This window comes from Oncorhynchus tshawytscha, linkage group LG19, assembly GCF_018296145.1.
Source record: "Oncorhynchus tshawytscha isolate Ot180627B linkage group LG19, Otsh_v2.0, whole genome shotgun sequence".
Classification (NCBI taxonomy): Eukaryota; Metazoa; Chordata; class Actinopteri; order Salmoniformes; family Salmonidae; genus Oncorhynchus; species Oncorhynchus tshawytscha.
Genome location: NC_056447.1, coordinates 939375 through 965501, shown reverse-complemented (window position 1 = coordinate 965501; position 26127 = coordinate 939375). Strand labels below are relative to the sequence as shown.

General features: G+C 42.4%; 1 protein-coding gene across 1 annotated transcript; it reads left to right on the top strand.

Annotated features, from left to right (window-relative positions):
• Positions 1 to 13972: 13972 nt before the first annotated feature.
• On the top strand, positions 13973 to 25043 carry LOC112218203 (troponin I, fast skeletal muscle-like). Its single transcript, XM_024378819.2, has 7 exons — positions 13973 to 14097; positions 21555 to 21587; positions 21707 to 21743; positions 22662 to 22790; positions 23216 to 23305; positions 23410 to 23586; positions 24345 to 25043. Exons 2-7 carry the CDS (start codon positions 21580 to 21582, stop codon positions 24438 to 24440), a joined length of 537 nt encoding a protein of 178 aa, XP_024234587.1. The 5' UTR covers positions 13973 to 14097; positions 21555 to 21579; the 3' UTR covers positions 24441 to 25043.
• Positions 25044 to 26127: the final 1084 nt, after the last annotated feature.

The following is a 26127-nucleotide window of genomic DNA, read 5'->3' as shown; positions in this document are numbered from 1 at the left end:
GTTCCACCACGGCCTCCAGCTCTGGCCTGTCCAGCCCCGTGGAGAACCTCACCAAGATCACCAGCCGCTTCTCCCTATTCTTCCCTCCCTGGAACAGCAGCTCAGAGTCCAACTCCAACCCCCCCCCCTGCTCCGGCTCTAAGAAGCTGCGTAACTACAGCATTAGGGCGGCCACAGGTCTGGCCGGGGTAGACGTGGGGTCAGTGGGCAGGGTGGGTCCTCCAGACACCCCAGACATGCACAAAAAGAATGGCCAGGAACAATTCCAGTACTCTGTGCCCGTCATATCGAAAGTGACGGACTACATCTTCGTGGGCAACCTGAACACTGCGTACAATGGGCGCGTGCTGTGCCGCAACAACATCGACAGTATCATCGACATGAGCAGCCTGCCGGGGGACCCTGGCCCCAGCCTCTGCCTTATCCCCTGCACCTGCTCCCAGGGCGCCCGCCACAGCTGGTCCCGCCTCAAGGTGGACATCTGCGACGTGCCGGACAAGCTGGGCGAGGGCAGCCCCACCCTAAAGCAGCGCTGCTTTGAGGACATCAACGAATGCATCGAGGCATCCAAGGAAAAAAGGAAACGTGTGCTGGTCCACTGTCGTGACGGGCACTCCCTGGCACCGACCTATATCATCCAGTACCTCATGGTTAAACAGAATATGCATCTGATCGCTGCCTATGAGCTGCTGAGGGCCAAGTATCCTGTCAACATCAGGGAGTGTCACCAGAATATGCTGGTGAGCCTGGAGAGAGCTCTGCGGCCTGGAGGAGACGTGGACCCAGATTGCTTCAAGCAGGCCATCTCAAGGAAAGTGGCTTGGACTTGACTGGACTCCCTCCCCCTCCTCTTCACTCCCTCCTCTCCCTGCAGTTCAGCCATCTTTATTTTTCAAATCTAATCGTGGCATTCAATGGATCATTTGTTATGGACATTTTTTTTAAAGGCAGCATTTCTTTCTGTCATTGTCAACTGGATATATTGACGTTGCACCTACTTGCGGAACATGCAAGTTGATGTAAACTCAGCAAAAAAAAGAAACATCTCTTTTTCAGGACCCTGTCAAAATCAAATCAAATCAAATCAAATCAAATCAAATTTTATTTGTCACATACACATGGTTAGCAGATGTTAATGCGAGTGTAGCGAAATGCTTGTGCTTCTAGTTCCGACAATGCAGTAATAACGAACAAGTAATCTAACTAACAATTCCAAAAAACTACTGTCTTATACACAGTGTAAGGGGATAAAGAATATGTACATAAAGATATATGAATGAGTGATGGTACAGAGCAGCATAGGCAAGATACAGTAGATGATATCGAGTACAGTATATACATATGAGATGAGTATGTAAACCAAGTGGCATAGTTAAAGTGGCTAGTGATACATGTATTACATAAGGATGCAGTCGATGATATAGAGTACAGTATCTACGTATGCATATGAGATGAACAATGTAGGGTAAGTAACATTATATAAGGTAGCATTGTTTAAAGTGGCTAGTGATATATTTACATCATTTCCCATCAATTCCCATTATTAAAGTGGCTGGACTAGAGTCAGTGTCATTGACAGTGTGTTGGCAGTAGCCACTCAATGTTAGTGGTGGCTGTTTAACAGTCTGATGGCCTTGAGATAGAAGCTGTTTTTCAGTCTCTCGGTCCCAGCTTTGATGCACCTGTACTGACCTCGCCTTCTGGATGACAGCGGGGTGAACAGGCAGTGGCTCGGGTGGTTGATGTCCTTGATGATCTTTATGGCCTTCCTGTAGCATCGGGTGGTGTAGGTGTCCTGGAGGGCAGGTAGTTTGCCCCCGGTGATGCGTTGTGCAGACCTCACTACCCTCTGGAGAGCCTTACGGTTGAGGGCGGTGCAGTTGCCATACCAGGCGGTGATACAGCCCGCCAGGATGCTCTCGATTGTGCATCTGTAGAAGTTTGTGAGTGCTTTTGGTGACAAGCCGAATTTCTTCAGCCTCCTGAGGTTGAAGAGGCGCTGCTGCGCCTTCCTCACGATGCTGTCTGTGTGAGTGGACCAATTCAGTTTGTCTGTGATGTGTATGCCGAGGAACTTAAAACTTGCTACCCTCTCCACTACTGTTCCATCGATGTGGATGGGGGGTGTTCCCTCTGCTGTTTCCTGAAGTCCACAATCATCTCCTTAGTTTTGTTGACGTTGAGTGTGAGGTTATTTTCCTGACACCACACTCCGAGGGCCCTCACCTCCTCCCTGTAGGCCGTCTCGTCGTTGTTGGTAATCAAGCCTACCACTGTTGTGTCGTCCGCAAACTTGATGATTGAGTTGGAGGCGTGCGTGGCCACGCAGTCGTGGGTGAACAGGGAGTACAGGAGAGGGCTCAGAACGCACCCTTGTGGGGCCCCAGTGTTGAGGATCAGCGGGGAGGAGATGTTGTTGCCTACCCTCACCACCTGGGGGCGGCCCGTCAGGAAGTCCAGTACCCAGTTGCACAGGGCGGGGTCGAGACCCAGGGTCTCGAGCTTGATGACGAGCTTGGAGGGTACTATGGTGTTGAATTCCGAGCTGTAGTCGATGAACAGCATTCTCACATAGGTATTCCTCTTGTCCAGATGGGTTAGGGCAGTGTGCAGTGTGGTTGAGATTGCATCGTCTGTGGACCTATTTGGGCGGTAAGCAAATTGGAGTGGGTCTAGGGTGTCAGGTAGGGTGGAGGTGATATGGTCCTTGACTAGTCTCTCAAAGCACTTCATGATGACGGATGTGAGTGCTACGGGCGGTAGTCGTTTAGCTCAGTTACCTTAGCTTTCTTGGGAACAGGAACAATGGTGGCCCTCTTGAAGCATGTGGGAACAGCAGACTGGTATAGGGATTGATTGAATATGTCCGTAAACACACCGGCCAGCTGGTCTGCGCATGCTCTGAGGGCGCGGCTGGGGATGCCGTCTGGGCCTGCAGCCTTGCGAGGGTTAACACGTTTAAATGTCTTACTCACTTCGGCTGCAGTGAAGGAGAGACCGCATGTTTTCGTTGCAGGCCGTGTCAGTGGCACTGTATTGTCCTCAAAGCGGGCAAAAAGTTATTTAGTCTGCCTGGGAGCAAGACATCCTGGTCCGTGACTGGGCTGGGTTTCTTCCTGTAGTCCGTGATTGACTGTAGACCCTGCCACATGCCTCTTGTGTCTGAGCCGTTGAATTGAGATTCTACTTTGTCTCTGTACTGGCGCTTAGCTTGTTTGATAGCCTTGCGGAGGGAATAGCTGCACTGTTTGTATTCAGTCATGTTACCAGACACCTTGCCCTGATTAAAAGCAGTGGTTCGCGCCTTCAGTTTCACACGAATGCTGCCATCAATCCACGGTTTCTGGTTAGGGAATGTTTTAATCGTTGCTATGGGAACAACATCTTTAACGCACGTTCTAATGAACTCGCACACCGAATCAGCGTATTCGTCAATGTTGTTGTCTGACGCAATACGAAACATCTCCCAGTCCACGTGATGGAAGCAGTCTTGGAGTGTGGAGTCAGCTTGGTCGGACCAGCGTTGGACAGACCTCAGCGTGGGAGCCTCTTGTTTTAGTTTCTGTCTGTAGGCAGGGATCAACAAAATGGAGTCGTGGTCAGCTTTTCCGAAAGGGGGCGGGGCAGGGCCTTATATGCGTCGCGGAAGTTAGAGTAACAATGATCCAGGGTCTTTCCACACCTGGTTGCGCAATCGATATGCTGATAAAATTTAGGGAGTCTTGTTTTCAGATTAGCCTTGTTAAAATCCCCAGCTACAATGAATGCAGCCTCCGGATAAATCGTTTCCAGTTTGCAGAGAGTTAAATAAAGTTCGTTCAGAGCCATCGATGTGTCTGCTATATACGGCTGTGATTATAATCGAAGAGAATTCTCTTGGTAGATAATGCGGTCTACATTTGATTGTGAGGAATTCTAAATCAGGTGAACAGAAGGATTTGAGTTCCTGTATGTTTCTTTCATCACACCATGTCACGTTGGCCATAAGGCATACGCCCCCTCCCCTCTTCTTACCAGAAAGATGTTTGTTTCTGTCGGCGCGATGCGTGGAGAAACCCGCTGGCTGCACCGCTTCGGATAGCTTCTCTCCAGTTAGCCATGTTTCCGTGAAGCAGAGAACGTTACAGTCTCTGATGTCCCTCTGGAATGCTACCCTTGCTCGGATTTCATCAACCTTGTTGTCAAGAGACTGGACATTGGCAAGAAGAATGCTAGGGAGTGGTGCACGGTGTGCCCGTCTCCGGAGTCTGACCAGAAGACCGCTTCGTTTCCCTCTTTTTCTGAGTCGTTTTTTTGGGTCGCTGCATGTAATCCACTCCGTTGCACTGGTTGTAAGGCAGAACACAGGATCCGCATCGCGAAAAACATATTCTTGGTCGTACTGATGGTGAGTTGACGCTGATCTTATATTCAGTAGTTCTTCTCGGCTGTATGTAATGAAACCTAAGATGACCTGGGGTACTAGTGTAAGAAATAAAAACAAAAAACTGCATAGTTTCCTAGGAACGCGAAGCGAGGCGGCCATCTCTGTCATTCAAAGATAATTTGTAAAAATCCAAATAACTTCACAGATCTTCATTGTAAAGGGTTTAAACACTCTTTTCCATGCTTGTTCAATGAACCATAAACAATTAATGAACATGCACCTGTGGAACAGTCATTAAGATACTAACAGCTTACAGACGGTAGGCAATTAAGGTCAAAGTTCTGAAAACTTAGGTCACTAAAGAGGCCTTTTTACTGACTCTGAAAACACCAAAAGAAAGATGCCCAGGGTCCCTGCTGTGTGAACGTGCCTTAGACATGCTGCAAGGAGGCATGAGGACTGCAGATGTGGCCAGGGCAATAAATTGCAATGTCCATACTGTGAGACGCCTAAGACAGTGCTACAGGGAGACAGGACGGACAGCTGATTGTCCTCGCAGTGGCAGACCACATGTAGCAACACCGGCACAGGAACGGTACATCTGAACATCACACCTGCGGGACAGGTATAGGATGGCAACAACAACTACCCGAGTTACACCAGGAACACACAATCCCTCCATCGGTGCTCAGACTGTCCGCAATAGGCTGCGAGAGGCTGGACTGAGGGCTTGTAGGCCGGTTGTAAGGCAGGTTCTTACAAGACATCACCGGCAACAACGTCGCCTATGGGCACAAACCCACCTTCGCTGGGTTTGTGCTATTCACTGACGAGTCGCGGTTTTGTCTGGTTGGATTCGTGTTTATCGTCAAAGGAATGAGTGAAGCCTGTACTCTGGAGCATGATCGATTTGGAGGTGGAGGGTCCGTCATGGTCTGGGTTGGTGTGTCACAGCATCATCGGACTGAGCTTGTTGTCATTGCAAGCAATCTCAACACTGTGCGTTACAGGGAAGACATCCTCCTCCCTCATGTGGTACCCTTACTGCAGGCTCATCCTGACATGACCCTCCAGCATGACAATGCCACTAGCCATACTGCTTGTTCTGTGCATGATTTCCTGCAAGACAGGAATATCAGTGTTCTGCCATGGCCAGCGAAGAGCCCGGATCTCTATCCCGTTGAGCACGTCTGGGACCTGTTGGATCGGAGGGTGAGGGCTAGGGCCATTCCCCCCAGAATTCTCTGGGTACTTGCAGGTGCTTTGGTGGAAGAGTGGGGTAACATCTCACAGCAAGAACTGGCAAATCTGGTGCAGTCCATGAGGAGGAGATGCACTGCCACCCCAGAGACTAACTGTTACTTTTGATTTTGACCCCCTCTTTGTTCAGGGAAACATTATTCAATTTCTGTTAGTCACATGTCTGTGGAACTTGTTCAGTATATGTCTCAGTTGTTTGATCTTGTTTTGTTCAAACAAACATTTACACATGCTAAGTTTGCTGAAAATAAACGCAGTTGACAGTGAGAGGACGTTTCTTATTTTGCTGACTTTATTTGCCCACTTATAACCCTTTGAATGTATGACTTGGTGATGTTTCTCAGAAGAGGAAAGAGATTAAATGTTTTACTGTATACAGGTGTTAAATATGGACAAAAAAAATGTTCTAGACCGTGTCTTCAATCTGAAGAAGCTCTGTGTCAGGTCGGTTTTATTGCTCCCGTGCCAGTTAGGAAGCCAGTGTCCCGGAGTCGCTTTTTCACTGATGACGTTGAGACTGGTGTTTTGCGGGTACTATTTAATGAAGCTGCTAGTTGAGGACTTGTGAGGCGCCTGTTTCTCAAACTATACACTCTAATGTACTTGTCCACTTGCTCAGTTGTGCACCAGAGCCCCCCACTCCTCTTTCTATTCTGGTTAGAGCCAGTTTGAGTTGTTCTGTGAAGGGAGTAGTACACAGCGTTGTACGAGATCTTCAGTTGCTTGCCATTTTCTCACATGGAATAGCCTTCATTTGTCAGAACAAGAATAGACTGACAAGTTTCAGAAGAAAGTCTTTGTTTCTGGCCATTTTGAGCCTGTGTTCGAACCCACAATGTTGATGCTCCAGGTTATCAACTAGTCTAAAGAAGGCCAGTTTTTTAGCTTATTTAATCAGAACAAGAGTTTCCAGCTGTGCTAACATAATTGCAAAGGTGTTTTCTAATGATCAATTAGCCTTTTAAAATGATAAACTTGGATTAGCTAACACAACGTGCCATTGGAACACAGGAGTGATGGTTGCTGATAATGGACCTCTGTACACCTATGTAGATATTCTATTATATTCTAAAAAATCTGCTGTTTCCAGCTGCAATAGTCATTTAAATCATTATCATGTCTACACTGTATTTCTGATCAATTTGCTGTTATTTTAATGGACAAGTATTATTATTTTTCAACAACAAGGACATTTCTAAGTGACCTCAAACTTTTGAACGGTAGTGTACATAGGACTTTGCACATGGATACCGATTGTAGTTGTTGTAAATCCCTCCCTCACACATCCATTGGTCTGTGATCTTCCTGCCCTCTGCAGACATTTTCCATTGTGATGATGAATTATCATGGATCATCCTCCGATGAGGAAAACTAACTGTCTTAATCGTAAATGACATAACTTGTCCCTTTTACTCACAATTGCAATAACTTGCTGTGGTACTTCTTGGAAACTGTGACTTTGTGATTTCAGCTTTTGTGTATGCAGTGAAACTTGACGGTCAGTATCTATCTCTCTGGAATGTTAGTATATTATGAATCTGACTGAATGGGGATTCAGTGTTGTACTGCGAGAAATTCTATTGCACTACCTGACCATCTGCATGTCAACCATTTTATCTCAATCAGTTACATGGGAATAAGCATTTAGATCTAAAATCTCATGAGAAATGTTTTACAGTAATGAATGTTATACTATGCTATTAGTTGGTTCTGTTATGTACTGGGACAATACTATCGTTATGTAATCTTGCAGACATTGATTCAGCTTTGATCTAACTTTATTAAACGAGCACCAATTGCCAGAGTAGCTTGTTTTCTACGAGTGGAGAAGAGAATCCACATGAGGCTTCAGAGAGGCTGCGGATTATACTTTTCTGGATCTTTCTTCCTGGGGGGCTAAAGGTCCGAAGAAATCGGATTCTGTGGTATAGAAATGTAATTGTTTTGAGGACTTGTGCTCTAGTGTTCGATTCAGTTAATTTGGTCCCAATATTTCTTCCTTGAAGAGGCAGTTTGTTTAATCGTAATATTTCCATCATTTGAATTATCTGGGAATACGCCAGTAGTGACTGTGTCTATGATTAGAGTTTCATCACCTTGCTTCAGTCACAACAGGCTGAAGCAAAACCCAAGGGTTGAATGTTGCCCAGTTTAGCACTGTCTGAATTGCGAAATCAACTCAAAGTAACCTCACATTGGGAAGCAGCACTTTATCAGAGGAAATTGTGTAGGTGCTCATATGATTTCAAAAATGGTTACATTACTGTTTAAAAAACTCAAACGGGCGGCTTGCTACAGTAATTTACGTTATTTGTGAAATGCCTCTGATCTAATGCTTTTGAAATATTATAATGATCATCAACTGCTATTTTCTCTGACAGAGATGTAGTATTAGAATGACTTATTTTCGTCGGCAGTGGTGGTAATACATTTTTGTTCCTTTGTGGCCCGTATGGGTGGAATGATAGCTATCAGAGTACTGTACGGTGACACTTTGTATGCAGTTGTTGGGCATCAATAAAAGTTTTTTATGCTATACAATGCTGTCTATTAATTGATGCTATCAATGTTTTAATTGGAATACATGATGTAATGAAATATGAAATAATACAGTTATGTAAATTGGTTATTTCTGTGTTGCTGTAACTGTTTTGGACCCTTAACATATGTTTTAAGCTGCCAGAATTTTGCAACCCTAGATGTGGTCATTGAACATTTTGTGCACTTCTGCACACCATATCATTTAGGCCATGATATACCTAGATAGATGTTTTATTATTTTCAAGGGGAAAATGCTGTATTGAAAAATAAACTGTTATTGAAGGTTAATTTGACCCTTGTGGTGAGTGTTTGGGTCGTCTCTCAACTTGTCTGGTTTTACAACTTGTTCTTAGGTGAACTGTATAATCATGGCCCAGAATGTTCTGACTGAACTGAATATAAAACCAGAATATGTGAAGAAATGTATTTCCTGTGTCATGTTTTTAAGAGTCAAATGTATTGGTAGGTCTAAATATAAAATAAATACCTGATACATTGTTGCCATTATGTTTATTGTTTGACTGGATTATTCAGTATAGGCTTAAACAAAAACCTGAATGAGTTTTTGCTTGATAGTGTTCCCAGGAATGTTTTCATTCGTGCATTCCATTGCAAAATGTTTATGCAACAAAAAGGAGAGTTTCTTATCGGTTAAGGTAGTCCCTACCCATTTCGGTCCATTTTCTTCTGTTTGGTGTCTAGTGAATACAACCCAGTATTTACATAAGGTTCATTTCATCTAGGATTCCCCCATCAATATCAGTCGTGATGCAAACAAATGCACACTCAGGGAAAAGGAATCCTAGGAAACGAGGAGAATAGGGGCTTCAAGGTCTGAGGTTCAGTATAAGGAAACTCTTATTCTGCTCTCTGAAGAGGAGAAAATCACACACAACACCCAATGCTTAAAAAGGAGCCAGGCAGCAGTTATCATGGGGCGATAATCAACTATAAATTCCACATTCATTAAGACATTTTAAGAATGGTGCTGGAAGCTGCGGTTTTACGGGTTCCAAACCAATTGTGCTATTTTGTGTGGTTTTTTGCATTGTTTGTAACTTATTTTGTACATAATGTGATGCTATTGTCTCTTATGACCAAAAAGAGCTTCTGTATATCAGAACAGCAATAACTGGACAAAGATTTTTTTCTTTAATGAGTCTGATGCAAAGGATATAATGCTGCTCCCAGACAAGGCCCAAATCCCTGTCATTCGCATGAAGAAAATAAGAAATATCAGGGTGCCTTGTGAGAATTAGTCGTCGATAACCCGCCTTTACCATTTGTTCTATTGGCCAACTTGCATTCACTGGAGAATAAACTGAGCTCCGTTCAAGACTATTCTATCAAAGGGACATTAAAAACTGTAATATCTTATGTTTCACAGAGTCGTGACTAAACAACGACACAGACAACATACAGTTGACTGGGTTTTCCATGCATCGGCAGGACAGCTACATCTGGTAAGAAGAGGGGTGGGGTTGTGTCCATTTGTCAATAACAGCTTGTGCGCGATGTCTAATATTAAGGTAGTCTCGAGTTATTGCTCGCCTGAGGTAAAGTACCTCATAATACATTGTAGACCACACTATCTATCAACATAATCTATATTTTTTGTCTATTTACCACTACAAACCAACCCTGGCACTAAGACTGCACTCAACGAGCCGTATAAGGCCATAAGCGAACAAGAAAATGCTCATCCAGAAGCGGCGCTCCTAGTGGCCGAGGACTTTAGTGCAGGCAAACTTAAATCTGTTTTACCTCATTTCTACAAGCATGTCACGTGCAACCAGAGGAAAAACAACTCTAGACCACCTTTACTCCACACAAAGACGCTTACAAGGCTTTCCCTCTTCCTCCATTTGGTAAATGTAACCATAATTCTATCCTCTTCATTCCTACTTACAAGCCAAAACTAAAAGAAGTACAAGTGACTCGCTCAATACGGAGGTGGTCAGATGACGCAGATTCCACGCTACAGGACTATTTTGCTAGCACAGACTGGAATATGTTCCGGGATTAATCCAATGGCATTGAGGAGTACACCACCTCAGTCTCTAGCTTCATTAATAAGTGCATCGACGACGTCGTCCCCACAGTGACCATACATACATATCCCAACCAGAGCCATGGATTACAGGCAACATCAGCACCGAGCTGAAGGCTAGAGCTGCCGCTTACAAGAGCGAAGCACTAATCCGGACGCTTATAAGAAATCCAGCTATGCCCTCAGACGAACCATCAAACAGGCAAAGCGTCAATAAAGGACTAAGATTGAATCCTATTACACCAGCTCTGATGCTCGTTGGATGTGGCAGGGCTTGAAAACGGATAAGGACTACAAAGGGAAACCGTCCCAGTCATGCGAGCCTAGCAGGTGGGCTAAATGCTTTTTTGCTCACTTCAAGGCGGGCAACACTGAAGCATGCATGAGAGCACCAGCTGTTCCGGACAACTGTGTGATCACGCTGTCCATAGACAATGTGAGCAAGACCTTTAAACAGGTCAACATTCACAAGGCCGCAGGGCCAGACGGATTACCAGGACGCGCATTCAGAGCATGCTCGGACCAGTGTCTTCACTGACATTTTCAACCTCTCCCTGACCGAGTCTGTAATACCAACATGTTTCAAGCAGAACACCATAGTTCATGTGCCCAAGGAAGCAAAGGTAACCTGCCTAAATGACTACCGCCCACACTACCCATTCCCATCTGGACAAAAGGTACACCTACATGAGAATGCTGTTTATGAATAAAGCTCATGGTTCAACACCATAGTGCCTCTCAAAGCTCATCACTAAGCTAAGGACAGTGGGATTAAACACCTCCCTCTGCAACTGGATCCTAAAATTCCTGATGGGCCGCCACCAGATGGTAAGGGTAGGTAACAACACATCTGGCACGCTGATCCTCAACACGGGGGCCCCTCAGGGGTGTGTGCTTAGTCCCCTGTTGGAGTCGCCAAGCACGACTCCAACACCATCATTAAGTTTGCAGATGACACAACACTGGTAGGCCTGATTACCGACAATGAAGAGACAGCCTATAGGGAGGAGGTCAGAAATCTGGCATTGTTGTGGCAGGAGAAAAACCTCTCCCTTAACATAGGCAAGACAAAGGAGACTACAGTGGACTACAGGAAAAGAAGGACTGAACACGCACCCCATTCACATCGACGGGGCTGTAGTGGAGCGAGTCGAACGTTTCAAGTTCCTTGATGTCCACTCTAGTTTCTTAAAACTTCCTTGTTGATTAAGGGCTTGTAAGGAAGCATTTCATGGTAAGGTCTAAACCTTCGGCGCATGTGACAAATACATTTGATTTGATTTGAAATTGCATCTTGATGACATCACACATTTCTGTAGAGGGGGGGGGGCTTCCTAACCTTGACCCTATCACAGTATTATTAGCCTTATCCCACACACTCAGGGATAACACAACCTCTGCTGTGGCCTGTCTGTCACCAGCCTCCATGACTTCTATAACCGGCATGACTTCAGCTCTCCCTTTCATCATTCCACCACCCCGGGGTCCTCCCCTTCTGGCGCTCAGTGGTGCTACATTTCCCTTACGGTTTTCCTCTCTTCTCCTCCTTCCCTTCTATCTCCCCCATACCCTGATTGCATGCTGAGGCTGCTGTCTTCATTAACTCGTCTGTCCTACCCATTAGCGACGTGACGTCTGCAAAAAGCCATTTTTTACATACAATCGGGGATTTGTATACCGAAGTCTAGAACTGAACAGTACATGAGGTCACCAATCCCATATTCCTACTCATTGATTAATGAATCACTTTAAGACTGCAGGACATGATTGATTTACATTTATTCTTATTTTTTAGTACAGCATATCTTTTTTACCCATTATTATTTTGTATGCACATTGTACTCAGTTTGTATTGACTGCTATATTCCCATTGCAACACAGTGTTGGATTCAACGTAGTCTGGCTGTCTAAAAGAAACAGCTCCTTAGCTAACATCATACACTTTATCAAATCATACAATACTGTATGAGGCACTACAACACTACTTTCTTCTGTTCAGATGTACCCTTTTTCTCAGTGCTGTTCTCTGTTTAGGATGAACACTGCTCAGCGCCACCTCAACCCGGTAAGTTCTGGAAGAAAAGCCCAAGCACGATGCTGTTATATACTGAACAAAAATATATAACACTTTATATATAACACACGCAACATGTAACACTTTCATAAGATTTGACTGAGTTTACAGCTCATAGAAGAAAATCAGTCAATTAAAATGAATTCATTAGGCCCTAATGACTGGAAAGGGGGACAGCCATGGGTGGACCTGAGAGGGCATACTGTATGCCCACCCAGTTGGGGGACAGGCCCATCCACTGGGGAGCCAGGCCCAGTTTATCAGAATAATTTTTTTCCTCCACAAAAGGGCTTTATTACAGACAGAAATACTCCTCAACACCCCTTCCCCCACCTCCCTCAGACAATCCCACAGGTGAAGAAGCGTGGACTGGCGTGGTTACAGTTGGTCTGCAGCAGTGAGGCCGGGTGGACGTACTGACAAATTCTATAAAACGACGGCGGCGGCTTATAGTAGAGAAATTAACATAACATTTTCTGCCGATAGCTCTAGTGGACATTCCTGCATTCAACATGCCAATTGCACGCTCCCAAAATATGAGACATCTGTAGCATTGTGTTGTGTGACAAAACTGCACATTTTAGAGTTGCCTTTTATTGTCTTCAGCACAAGGTGCACCTGTGCAGTGATCATGCTTTTAATCAGCTTCTTGCTATGCCACACCTGTCAGGTGGCTGGATTATCTTGGCGAAGGAGAAATGCTCACTAACAGGGATGTAAACAAATTTGTGCATAACATTTGAGAGAAAATAAGCTTTTTGCGTGTATGGAACATTTCTGGGATCTTTTATTTCAGCTCATGAAACATGGGACCAACACTTTACATGTTGGGTTCATATTTTTCTTCAGTATATATTGCATCACCATTAAATGCTCACTGTTTCTCTACAGTAGCTTGCACTGTAGGCCACACTGTTGTCAGTTCTTGATAATTATAAGTCTATGGTCACTTGATTAACAGCTTCTTGAACAGTCTCCTCCACTTTGCAGACAACACAAATTCACAGGGACCTTTTATCACGTCACACTTACACCTGCCGTCTCCTTAACTTTCATCACTGAGTGTTCCCTCCTTTCCCTCTTTTCTTCTCCCTGCTTAAACTGGTGGTGGCACACTTCCATATCACACCGCCACTTCTTTTCTTCTCCCTGCTTAAACTGGTGGTGGTGGCACACTTCCATATCACACCGCCACTTCTTTTCTTCTCCCTGCTTAAACTGGTGGTGGCACACTTCCATATCACACCGCCACTTCTTTTCTTCTCCCTGCTTAATCTGGTGGTGGTGGCACACTTCCATATCACACCGCCACTTCTTTTCTTCTCCCTGCTTAAACTGGTGGTGGTGGCACACTTCCATATCACACCACCACTTCTTTTCTTCTCCCTGCTTAAACTGGTGGTGGCACACTTCCATATCACACCGCCACTTCTTTGTTGTGTTTTTCTAAATGTCCCTATCAAACACACTAGCAACTCTAAACCAATCTCTCAATTCTTCACACTTTCTAAGCGAAGGTGCCTATCTAACTGGCAGTAGTAAACCAAGTTACCCACAACCAATCAAAAAGGAAGTACTAAATAAGGCTGTTGTCTAAAGGGAAGTGTGAAGGAGGGGGTTCTTGCTTGCCAGCCTATTGGCCCGTGGATGAATTTACTTCCATAAACAGAAAGATTGGATTTCCTTGGTCATTGGGGAATGCAATATATACCATCTTATAATTCCATCTGCTGCTGTAGCCACTAGCCAGTCTCACCTATCCCTCTGCCAAAATCTGTCGCTCTCCTCTTCCTACTTAGCTCTTAGGTAAGAACTGCTATTCTTTCAGCCTGTGAATTGGTTCGATCTATTCATTTAGTCGTTTTCTGTTTCCTAGTTTTAAATCCGTTGGTGCTGGTTTATGTTAGCTTTATATTGTGGGTTTTGGACTTGATGCATCTGTTTGGACCTGGAGGTTTTTGTGGTGTTGCTTTCTTGAATTCTGTCGGAGTTGTTGTTTCAAGCAGATTTATTGCCCAAATGTTTATGATTACTGCATGTTTTTATTGAAGTTCCTTGCAAACATTTGTGAAAGAGATATCCAGCACTTTCTACATTACAGTAAGGTGTGTCTCAGCTGTTCTCGACTTAGATGCTGTTTATGGGGGCCATTTGACATTGCTAGTATCAACACCATGTCCATTTCCGAGGTAAAGAGGTAAACAAAAGGTAATCCAACCAATATTGCGGAGATATAGGTGGGCTATGTTCATACAGTCACCTGCCTTGATATGCGGTCCGACAAAGTGCTGGAACATGACACCTTTAATTGATGGATAATTGATGGATAATACCCCTAGTGTTGATTTTGGTGTGATTTAACTAACACTTTAAAGATGAAGGCTCGGGCTGGAGTATCTCAAACTTGAGGATGGTTATGTTGATGGTGGGGATGGGAAGGCATGTACCGTGGTAAAGCAGCTACCTCAGGTTGATGAATTGGGTTTGCATAATAAAGGAGATCATAGAGGATTATACTATGTTATCACAGGGGTGATATCAGTTAAGACTTTTGTCCTGCCATTGCAATGTGATACAGTGATTGTCAGCTTTCTAAACATGTCTTTGTGTGCTGAATGAAGTCACTGCATTTGTATATCAGTGTTTAATCAAGTGTGAAGTTAACTTCAAGCATTGAAGGCTGCATGTTGATATTCCATGGTTTTATGTATATGCAATGATACCAACACTCATGTCACAGAAATCTTTTTTATCACATGTGTTGATACGTTTTAGTATGCAATATCCTCAAATAATGTCTTTCTAAAGATGTGTACATACCCAAAGTACGACAAGAAGAGTTCCCTTTTGGTCAGGAGTGTAACGCCTGCTTACAAATCACACCCTCAAACACGTAGAGCCCCTGAACGCAGCTCACTCTCCAGCTCACACTCTCAAATACCTGGATCCCCTGAACGCAGCTCACTCTCCAGCTCACACTCTCAAATACCTGGATCCCCTGCACGCAGCTCACTCTCCAGCTCACACTCTCAAATACCTGGATCCCCTGCACGCAGCTCACTCTCCAGCTCACACTCTCAAATACCTGGATCCCCTGAACGTAGCTCACTTTCCAGATCCCATCACCTGAATTCTAATCACCTGTTCACACACCTGTTCAATCACCTGTTCACACACCTAAATAGTATCACACACTATTTAGTTCAGTTCTTTGCACCCCGTCACTGTGAGGTATTGTTTGTTTTGTGACACATGTTGTTCGGCGCTCTGGGTTACCCATGATGCACACCTCCCGTGTATGATAGTTTTTGCCTGCCTGATTAACAATGCTTTTTTGCCTATTCCCTGCCTGTACTTTAGCTGGATATCCTGTTCTCTACCCATTGCCTGATCTCCCAGACTACTTTACTAGCCTTTTCCCTGCCTGTACTGTTGCCCTTTTGGACCCCTGTGTATGACATTCTGCCTGTTCCTGGACCCAGCTACCTGCATCCTCCTGTGGTCCTTTGCAAAAAACATTTGCTGTGCACTGTGCTTGAAACCAGCACTCTGTCTTCCTTTGTGTTCATTACAAGGAGAACACAGATCTACTTTTTATGTCTATTTTGAGGAATTAGAAATGTTTTTCACTGATAATGTCACCGATGATGACATCTTTGAAAGCGGTTTCCTTTTCAAACTTACCCAGCTGATAAGCCTCTTTTACTGAGGATAGTCACTGTCCATGGCACCATCTGCCAAAGAAGAAGAGCCAAAGGCACATCTAATCATTTACAAAAGCACTGGGATTATCAAATTCACAATACATGTTTATAGGATATTTAGGTTTAGCAGATTTATCCAGGGGCTTTTATTGTGGTATTTGACATCAGTTCTGACCACAGGTGTTTAAACGCCAACTCAAAGTAGTTAAGTCTTGAAGCACTGGAGTGGTCTCATTGGTCTGTTGCAGGCAGGGGAACCTTATGTCAGATGGTGTGGAACATCTCTGCCATCCCAGGGATGTTCTAGAGGGTAAGGTGGGCATCAACAGAGGTGGTATCAGGTTGTTGATAATCTCTCAACCTTCCATTACAGCACTTCTCATGGATAACAGCTGGTTCTCATATATTTAGCCTAATTTAGACCCTGCTGCTTTTTTCCAGGGCCAAATTGCCCTCACTTGCATTGGTAGGCTATAGTGTTTCCCCTTAGCAGAACACTTATGGCAGAATCCACTGTATAGGGACATTCCTAGGTGACTCAACTTGGCACGACTACTGCACAATCCTCCTTAAGAGATTCCGGGAGAGGTTAATTGGTACATCTGTTTAGGTTAGGTGAACACAGTCGTGTAATTATTTTTGGGATGTGGTATCCTTCCACGTTCCATCAACGTTAATCTGAACAGGAATGGAAAACACAAACAATTTGCTAGTTTGATACTCATTAGAATATGTGAAAAGTTAAGACTTTTAACCATTGTAGGTATATCACATAAGTTGACATAATGGTGAATTGTAATTCTTATTTTTTTTCCACTGTAAAACAAAACCAGGTAGTTAATAACAAAAAGTTGCCAAGGAAATCTAAAACTAATTCATGATACAAACAAGATTTGAAATGTCCCACTTTCAAGTACAAAAATGTGAAACATTTCTGCAGCAATGGAAAAAACACTGGTAATTTCTAATTGGGAAGTAATGTACTAAATTAGTTGGAAATGTATATGAAATCATTTGTGGTGGGCACCAATATCAATAATTCAATATAATATTGGTATCAATATGAAATGGGTATATCGTAATAAAATAAAATGTTATTTGTCACATACGCTGAATAAAACAGGGGTAGCCCTTACAGTGAAATGCTTACTTACAAGCCCTTAACCAACAATGCAGTTTTAAGAAAAATAAGCATCGAGAAAGTATTTACTAAACAAACTGAAGTAAACAAATAAATACAAATAAGAATGAAGAAAATAGAAAAACAACAATTAAAGAGCAACAATAAAGTAACATTAGCTAGGCTACATACAGGGGGTACCAGTACAGAGTCAATGTGCGGGGGCACAGGTTAGTCAAGGTAATTGAGGTAATACAGTGGGGCAAAAAAGTATTTAGTCAGCCACCAATTGTGCAAGTTCTCCCACTTAAAAAGATGAGAGGCCTGTAATTTTCATCATAGGTACACTTCAACTATGGCAGACAAATCCAGAAAATCACATTGTAGGATTTTTTAATGAATTTATTTGCAAACAAAATATATGTCCGTATACCCAGTCACTACAAAGATACAGGTGTTTAGTTGTCAGAAAGGAAGGAAACCACTTAGGGATTTCACCATGAGGCCATGATGATAGATCAACAACATTGCTGTGAAAAGAAGGAAGCCTGTACATAATATAAATATTCCAAAACCTGTTTGCAACAAGGCACTTTAAAGTAATAATGATTACAAAGTGTTATGTTTGGGGCAAATCCAATACAACATATTACTGAGTACCACTCTCCATATTTTCAAGCATAGTGGTGGCTGCATCATGTTATGGATGTGATTGTAATCATTGAGGACTGTGGGGTTTTTCAGGATAAAAAAACAGAATGGAGCTAAGCACAGGAAAAATCCTATAGGAAAACCTGGTTCAGTGTGTTTTTCATCAGACACTGGGAGATGAATTCACCTTTCAGCAGGACAAATTACGGTCTTGATGTAAATCTCCTTGAAAATCCATGGCAAGACCTGAAAATGGTTGTCTAGCAATGATCAACAACCAATTTGACAGAGCTTGAAACACATTGAAAAGAATAATAGGCAAATGTTGCACAATCCAGGTGTGAAAAGCTCTTACAGACTGACCCAGAAAGACTCAAAGCTGTAATCACTGCCAAAGGTGCTTCTACAAAGTATTGACTCAGGGGTGTGAATACTTACAGTACCTACTCATTCAAGGGATTTTCAATTTTTTAAAACTATTTTCTACATTGTAGAAGAATAGCGAAGACATCAACACTATGAAATAACACACATGGAATCATGTAGTAACCAAAACAGTGTTAATCAAATCAAAATATATGTTACCTTTGAGATTCTTCAAAGCAGCCACCATTTGCCTTGATGACAGCTTTGCATACCCTTGGCATTCTCTCATCCAGCTTCATGAGGAATGCTTTTCAAACAGTCTTGAAGGAGTTCCCACATATGCTGAGCACTTGTTGGCTGCTTTTCCTTCACTCTGCGGTTCAAATAATCCCAAACCATCTCAATTGGTTTGAGGTCAGGTGATTGTGGAGGCATGGTCATCTGATGCAGCACCATCACTCTTGTTCTTGGTCAAATAGCCCTTACACAGCCTGGAGGTGTGTTTTGCATTATTGTCCTGTTGAAAAACAAATAATAGTCCCACTAAGCGCAAACCAGGTGGGATGGCGTACGCTGCAGAATTCCATGTTGGTTAAATGTGCCTTGAATTCTAAATAAATCACTCACAGTGTCACCAGCAAAGCACCCACATACCATCACACCTCCTCCTCCATGCTTCACGGTGGGAACCACACATGCGGAGATCATCCATTCATCTCATCTTATTATTGGTGTCCTTTAGTATTGGTTTCTTTACAGCAGTTCGATCATGAAGGCCTGATTCACGCAGTCTCCTCTGAACCGTTGATGTTGAGATGCGTCTGTTTACTTAAACTCTGTGAAAAATGTTTTTGGGCTGCAATTTCTGAGGCTGGTAATTCTAATGAACTTATCCTCTGGGTCTTCCTTTCCTGCGGTGGTCCTCCAGTTGAAGAAACTTTCGAAGCCACTTTAAGAAAATTTCAGTTCTTGAAATGTTCCATATTGTCTGACCTTCATGCTGTCACGCCTTGGTCTTAGTATTTTGTGTTTTCTTTAATTATTTGTTCAGGCCAGGGTGTGACTTGGGTTTATTGTGTTGTCGTATTGGGGTTTTTGTAGGCATTGGGATTGTGGCTGATTAGGGGTGTGTCTAGCATAGGCTTGGCTGCCTGAGGCGGTTCTCAATCAGAGTCAGGTGATTCTCGTTGTCTCTGATTGGGAACCATATTTAGGTAGCCTGGGTTTTGCTGTGTATTTTGTGGGTGATTGTTCCTGTCTCTGTGTAGTGTTCACCAGATAGGCTGTAATTAGGTTTTCATGTTTCGTTTGTTGTTTTTTGTATTTATTTATTTATTTCATGTATCGCTATTTTTTCATTAAAGAACATGAGTAACCACCACGCTGCATTTTGGTCCGACTCTCCTTCAACAGACGAACGTCGTTACACATGCCTTAAAGTAATGTTGGACTGTTGTTTCTCTTTGCTTATTTGAGCTGTTTTTGCCATAATGTGGACTTTTATCAAATCGGGCTATCTTCTGTATACCACCACCAACCTTGTCACAACACAACTGATTGGCTCAAACACTTTAAGAAGGAAAGAAATTCCACAAATTAACTTTCAGCCATGAACACCTGTTAATTTAAATAAATTCCAGGTGACTTAAATAAAGGTTAAATTAAAATAAAATAAAAAAGACAACCTCATGAAGCTGGTTGAGAGAATGGCAAGAGTGTGCAAAGGCAAGCGGTGGCTACTTTGAAGATTCTCAAATATAAAATATATTTTGATTTATTTCACACTTTTTTGGTAACTACATGATTCCATATGTGTTATGTCATAGTTTTGGTGTCTGAATTAGTATTCTACAATGTAGAACATAGTAAAAACATAGAAAAACCCTTGAATGAGTAGGTGTGTCCATACTTTTGACTGGAACTGTATGTAAATGAGATATTTCTGTATTTAATTTTCAATACATTTGCAAACATTTCTAAAAGCATGTTTTCACTTTGTCATAATTTTTTAAAATACAAGCTAGCTACACTTGCTACACTAGCTACACTAGCTACACTTGCTACACTAGCTAGCTGGCTGCTAGTGTAAAAACAACAATCAAAACAAGTAATCCATAGTAGCTACACTTGCTACACTAGCTAGCTGGCTACACTAGCTACACTTGCTACACTAGCTAGCTGGCTGCTAGTGTAAAAACAACAATCAAAACAAGTAATCCATAGTAGCTACACTTGCTACACTAGCTAGCTGGCTACACTAGCTACACTTGCTACACTAGCTAGCTGGCTGCTAGTGTAGTTAGAAAACAACAATCAAAACAACTAATCCATAGTAGCTATAACACTAACTGAGACACGAAATTGAGCTCAGGTGCATCCTGTTTCCATTGATCATCCTTGAGATTTTTTCTACAACTTGATTGGAGTCCACCTGTGGTAAAGTCAATTGAATGGACATTATTTGATAAGGCACACACCTGTCTATATAATTTCCCACAGTTGACAGTCCACGTCAGAGCAAAAACCAAACCATGAGGTCGAAGGAATTGTCCGTAGAGCTCCGTGACAGGATTGTGATGAGGCACAGATCTGGGGAAGGGTACCAACAAATGTCTGCAGCAGTGAAGGTCCCCAAGAACACAGTTGCCTCCATCATTCTTAAATTGAAGAAGTTTGGAACCAACAAGACTGAGATGGCCGGCCAGCCAAACTGAGCAATCGTGGGAGAAGGGCCTTGGTCAGGGAGGTGACCACGAACCTGATGGTCACTTTGAAAGAGCTCCAGAGTTCCTCTGTGGAGATGGGAGAACAGTCCAGAAGGACAACTATCTCTGCAGCACTCCACTAATCAGGCCTTTATGGTAGAGTGGTCAGACGGAAGCCACTCCTCAGCAAAAGGTACATGACAGCCTGCTTGGAGTTTGACAAAAGGTACCTAAAGGACTCTCAGACCAGGATAAACAAGATTCTCCGGTCTGATGAAACCAAGATTGAACTCTTTGGCCTGAATGCCAAGCGTCACGACTGGAGGAAACCAGACACCATCCCTATGGTGAAGCGTGGTGGCAGCATCATGGCAGCATCATGCTGTGGGGATATTTTTCATCAGCAGGGACTGGGAGACTAGTCAGGATCGAGGGAAAGATGAACGGAGCAAAGTACAGAGAGATCCTTGATGAAAACTTGCTCTGGATCTGGATACTGGATACTTATGTAAATGTGATATTTCCGTTTACATTTCTTATGAATTTGCATAATATTCTTAACCTGTTTTTGCTTTTGTTTTGCTTTGTCATTATGAGGTATGTGTAGATTGTGGAAAATCAAGGGGTCTGAATACTTTCCAAAGGCACTGTAAATCAACACAAATTTTCCCTATCAGTGCCCATCACTATAAATAATTGACCTCTCTTTTTTCACAGGTTGTGAAATTAAAGAAACGCCAAGATGTCAGAGTGAGTAACTTAGAACGAACATTGATTATGATCAAACATTTATTATGACGTAAATGACCCAGTCCAAGTTTTCCCTTAACCTTTTTTTAAAAATCAAACAATATATTATACCTCCACAGGAAAAAGATGTCTTCGAGTCGGAGGCATTACCTGAAGGTAAACATTTTCAAAATTAAATTACATTTGCAATTTATAATACATTGCAAATACAGTTGAGGTGTTTTTTGGGTCTGAAAAAAGGCATTTTATAAACTAATTCCATGCGATTCTACGTCATTCACATGACATTACCAGAATATTTTTTTATGTTTTTAATTTTTTTAAATACTCTGACCGTGACAAACTGAGAGTAATAAAAACGACCTGGTCTTAAATTCAAACAATAGCTCTGGCCAATGAAGAGACCCTAGGCTAGTAAACACACTTTCCAGTGGCAGTGACTCACCCAATGGTGAATATGAAGCCTAGGCTACTCACCGGTGATGTTTGATGCGCTCGTGCCTATAGCCTGACAGTGGCAACCAACCATAGAAATATAATCCGTAGATAGCAGTTCCCATTCAAGTCAGGACTGACAGCCATTGCTAGCTCACCCATGAGTTTAACCGTCAAATTTCCAGGGTTAGAGGTTCCAAAACCCTTCTATGGATTATATGTTTATGGCCACAACGTAATAATCTGTTCTATATTAGGCATGCTGCCCAAATTGCGGTCTTCCGGACTGTAAATGCTTGTGATAAAACTGAATCCACAGTTATTTTTCGAAGCTTTTGATCTTCTGTGGCTAAATTATGCTCTCTGGTGTAGTATTTTATTTATGTCTGTACAGACAAGAGTAATACAAATTTTAATTTAAATAAAAAAAGTATATACTATTTTGCCCAAATTATTTCAATGAATCAGGGAGTGATGCAGCACCTCCAGCACCCCTGCTTCCTTCGGCTATGTCAGCAACCATAAATACAAGGGTTATGCTGGAGAACACATGAAAGCCTGTTTACAAAAAAGTCTACTTGATTCTGGTCGGGCTAGGCTTTTCATAAGTGTAACCTGCATGCTTTTCATTGTCTCCAGAGCTTGATGCTCTCCATTGCTAAAGGCTTACTGGAAGAAGAGGCAAAGGAGAATGAGCAGGAGAGAATAAGATGGATGGAAGAGAACTGCCCTCCCCTGTCCCTACCAGGGGGTACTCAACAGTTAATGGTAAACCAAACAACTAATCTAATTATTACATTATATTCCTCAAGCAACGGGGGTGGCCGATGCCATCACATCAGACAAACTCCTTGAATGCCCTACTCATTGAAGTTTGCAGTTGTGTCAAGAAAATACACTTGGGTTATTGTTTTCAACAGGAAAGATTCAAAAATATCTGGAGTGCATCTTTAATGTGGTATTTCACTCCACAATCAGTTTGGTCTAACCCTAAATATATTTGGAGTGGGGTGTGGATGGATGTGCCTTTGTATAAAGATGATTACAACATTTGTTGCTGTATTCAAACGTGTTGAATAACGTTTTCACTATTAGATAATAAAAATAATAATATTAGTAGTTGTATTAGTATTAGTATTATCATTATGATGATGATTATTATTCATGTCTGATATTTGTTGATATCACCTCAGGAGTTCTTGAAAGAGTTACACCATAAGATTGATGTGATAGATGAGGAGAGATATGATCTGGAGAACAAAGTGAACAAATCCACCAAGGAGGTATGTCGAAATTCACTTTCCCTCACACCTCCTAAAACTTGAAATCCATTCCATCAGTAGAAACAATGTGTTGACAGTTGTTGTTCTCTTCTTCTATTGACCAGATTGAAGATTTGAATATTAAAGTTATTGACTTGAAGGGCAAGTTCAAGAAGCCAACTTTGAGGAAAGTGCGTATGTCTGCTGATGCTATGCTCCAGGCTCTGCTGGGCTCCAAGCACAAGGTGTCCATGGATCTGAGAGCCAACCTGAAACAAGTAAAGAAGGAGGTGAAAGAAGAGGTGTGTAACTGTTCAATAACACAACAGTATATTGTAGAGTTGTCTCATCTCTCAGTTGTCTCATCTCGACTAACTTTGTTCTGGTGCACTTATTCTGAGGCACTGATCATTTTGACAAATCACAATTTCGGAAGTCTTTCGAATTTCAGAAGGGGAGGGGACATTTGGACCATAGACTTGCCGAAAATTGTCTGAGAGTTTCCGTTTAGAGGGGTGGAGACTTAACTTGTCTCATTAGCACATTTTCTAACACGTCTCCCCCCAGAACTCAATCAAGCATCTGACGCAATTACACAAGATTTTAGTTCTGGGTGTCCAAGGTGACCCATTGGGAGACATTGTTATTGTCAAACCTGAGGCCTTGTTATTATGTTCTATTGTAAGAGGTTGGTCTTACTGAAATGAGTTCATAGATAAGCTCAGCAGAGGGTGCCTATGTTAATAAGGCTGATTTTATATACGTAGAGTTGCCCCAAACCACTAAGATATATTAGTGAGATATATTTTTATCCCCCTACTGTAAGTAGGATTGGGGGAAGGGTCAAGGGTCATCTACAGTAGATCTGTGGTTAAGGGACAACTTGTACTGCAAGCCTTAAAATTGGCCATAGAACTGCTGCCAAACAACTTCTGCTGGAACGATTATGTGACGTGACAAACAAGCCGCCTTATTTGCCTTTACCACGCTATCTCAAGGTTTCATGGACACCATTTAGTGAATTCTAAATCCTGAACCTTTGACTATGTTGCTATTGCAGGATAAGGAACTGCGTAATGTTGGAGACTGGCGTCAGAACATTGAAGACAAGTCTGGCATGGATGGCAGGAAGAAGATGTTTGAGTCCGAGAGTTAAATTAGTCCACATATAGATCCCGATAAGCCAAAGTTATTTGTTCGACCAAATGGGAAACCATTTGTGTGAGCATCTTTAATGGCTGATGCTAGAAATGGCTGATAAGCAACACATAGCTCAGAGTTTGTCATATTTATCACCATGGTATAATTTGCACCAGCGTATGTTTCTGTAAAAAGTACAAATCAATTTTATTAGTGGAACAGAAAAGTATGACTACATTTTTTTCAGATTGCCAAAGATACTCAAAAGACACGTCAAATAACACTATTTTACACGTCAAAAAACATTTTAATTTGACACATCAAAAACACAAGTCTATTATAGAATGTTGTGTGCACTGAATTTGCATGCGCAATCCATTAAAGTCAAACGCCACCACTATGGTCAGTAGCACTGTCAAAGCTGTAAATAAAAAGAAAACTCTGCAAACAGGCACACACACCGGACACGATTGTAATTACAATACCGCGTTTGTAATAAGCCAAAGTTATTTGTTCGACCGAATGGGAAAACGTTTGTGTGATCATATTTCATGGCTGATGCTAGCAATGGAGCATTGGGACAGAAACGTATTAATAAATGCTTTTCAGTTGGCCACAATTTCTTGTCCCTGTGTGATCAAGTTTATGTTTTGTTTATGACTTGTCTATGTCTTCTCTACAGTCTACAGCATGCGGGGGTTAAAAACAACCCTATTTGGTAACCCAGTGCTGGGTGAATGTAGAACAGAACACACAATGGGTTATTTTGATCCAGCCAGTTGGGTTGCGTGAATAACCCAACATGTTGGGTTGTTAGGATTTCCAAAACAAGGGTTCATTTAACCATCATTTGGGTATTATTTACTTTCATGCCGGGTTTACCTAGCAGCTGGGTCTTTTTATATTAATCCTCATGTTATTTTCAGGAGGCGTGGCTTAGTAGAGGCATGGCTTTCAGACCTTATTGGCCACCCGTGAGAGTACATGTAATTCCTGTTCATCATGTCAAGTTTACATACTGCACATAACATTTTTCTTTGTGTGCATTTGACACATTCTCCTATAATATTAAAACTCTGCAAACAGGCACACACACCGGACACGATGTGTTTACAATACCGCGTTTGTAATAAGCCAAAGTTATTTGTTTCTCTGAATGGGAAAACGTTTGAGTGAGCATTTGACCTAATATCAGGATCAAACTATCAGGATAAATGTTAGCTAGTTAGTCCAACATTCTCTCCGACCATAAGGTTCCTGACATGGAACCATCCCAGAGGCAGAGAAGAAAGGATGGTGATCCTGTTGCTTTGAGAGTCCCTGCTGCTTCTGCCTGCCAGCCAGCCACATCCCAAGCAGTTGCACCTGATTCATCCTAGCTAGTCAAAATACAGAATAATATTGCATTGTGTCAACATTGATGACAGTTTCGAAACTGGATGTAGGCCGTCTCCCTACTACATTGACTTTGGTTTTCAATATGACAAAGTCAATCACAAATATCTTTGATGTTATTAGAAACTTCTGGGGGTAGCTAGCTGGCAAGCTTTAGCTTGGTACTTAGCTACTGTAGCTAGAACCAATGCAACTAGCCTGAAAACAATGACCAGATAAACTGCAATCATTTTCCAAATTCTTAGCAATTATTTAGAAATCCATGTCAATAAGTACTAGCTAGGCAGCCACTTTTTGTCCTACTATTG

Excerpts from the sequence above, each read along its gene's own strand:
- LOC112218203 (XM_024378819.2), top strand. Across the intron at positions 22,791-23,215 it reads GGGGTACTCAACAGTTAATG|GAGTTCTTGAAAGAGTTACA; the intron begins GTAAACCAAACA and ends ATATCACCTCAG. Across the intron at positions 23,306-23,409 it reads TGAACAAATCCACCAAGGAG|ATTGAAGATTTGAATATTAA; the intron begins GTATGTCGAAAT and ends TCTATTGACCAG.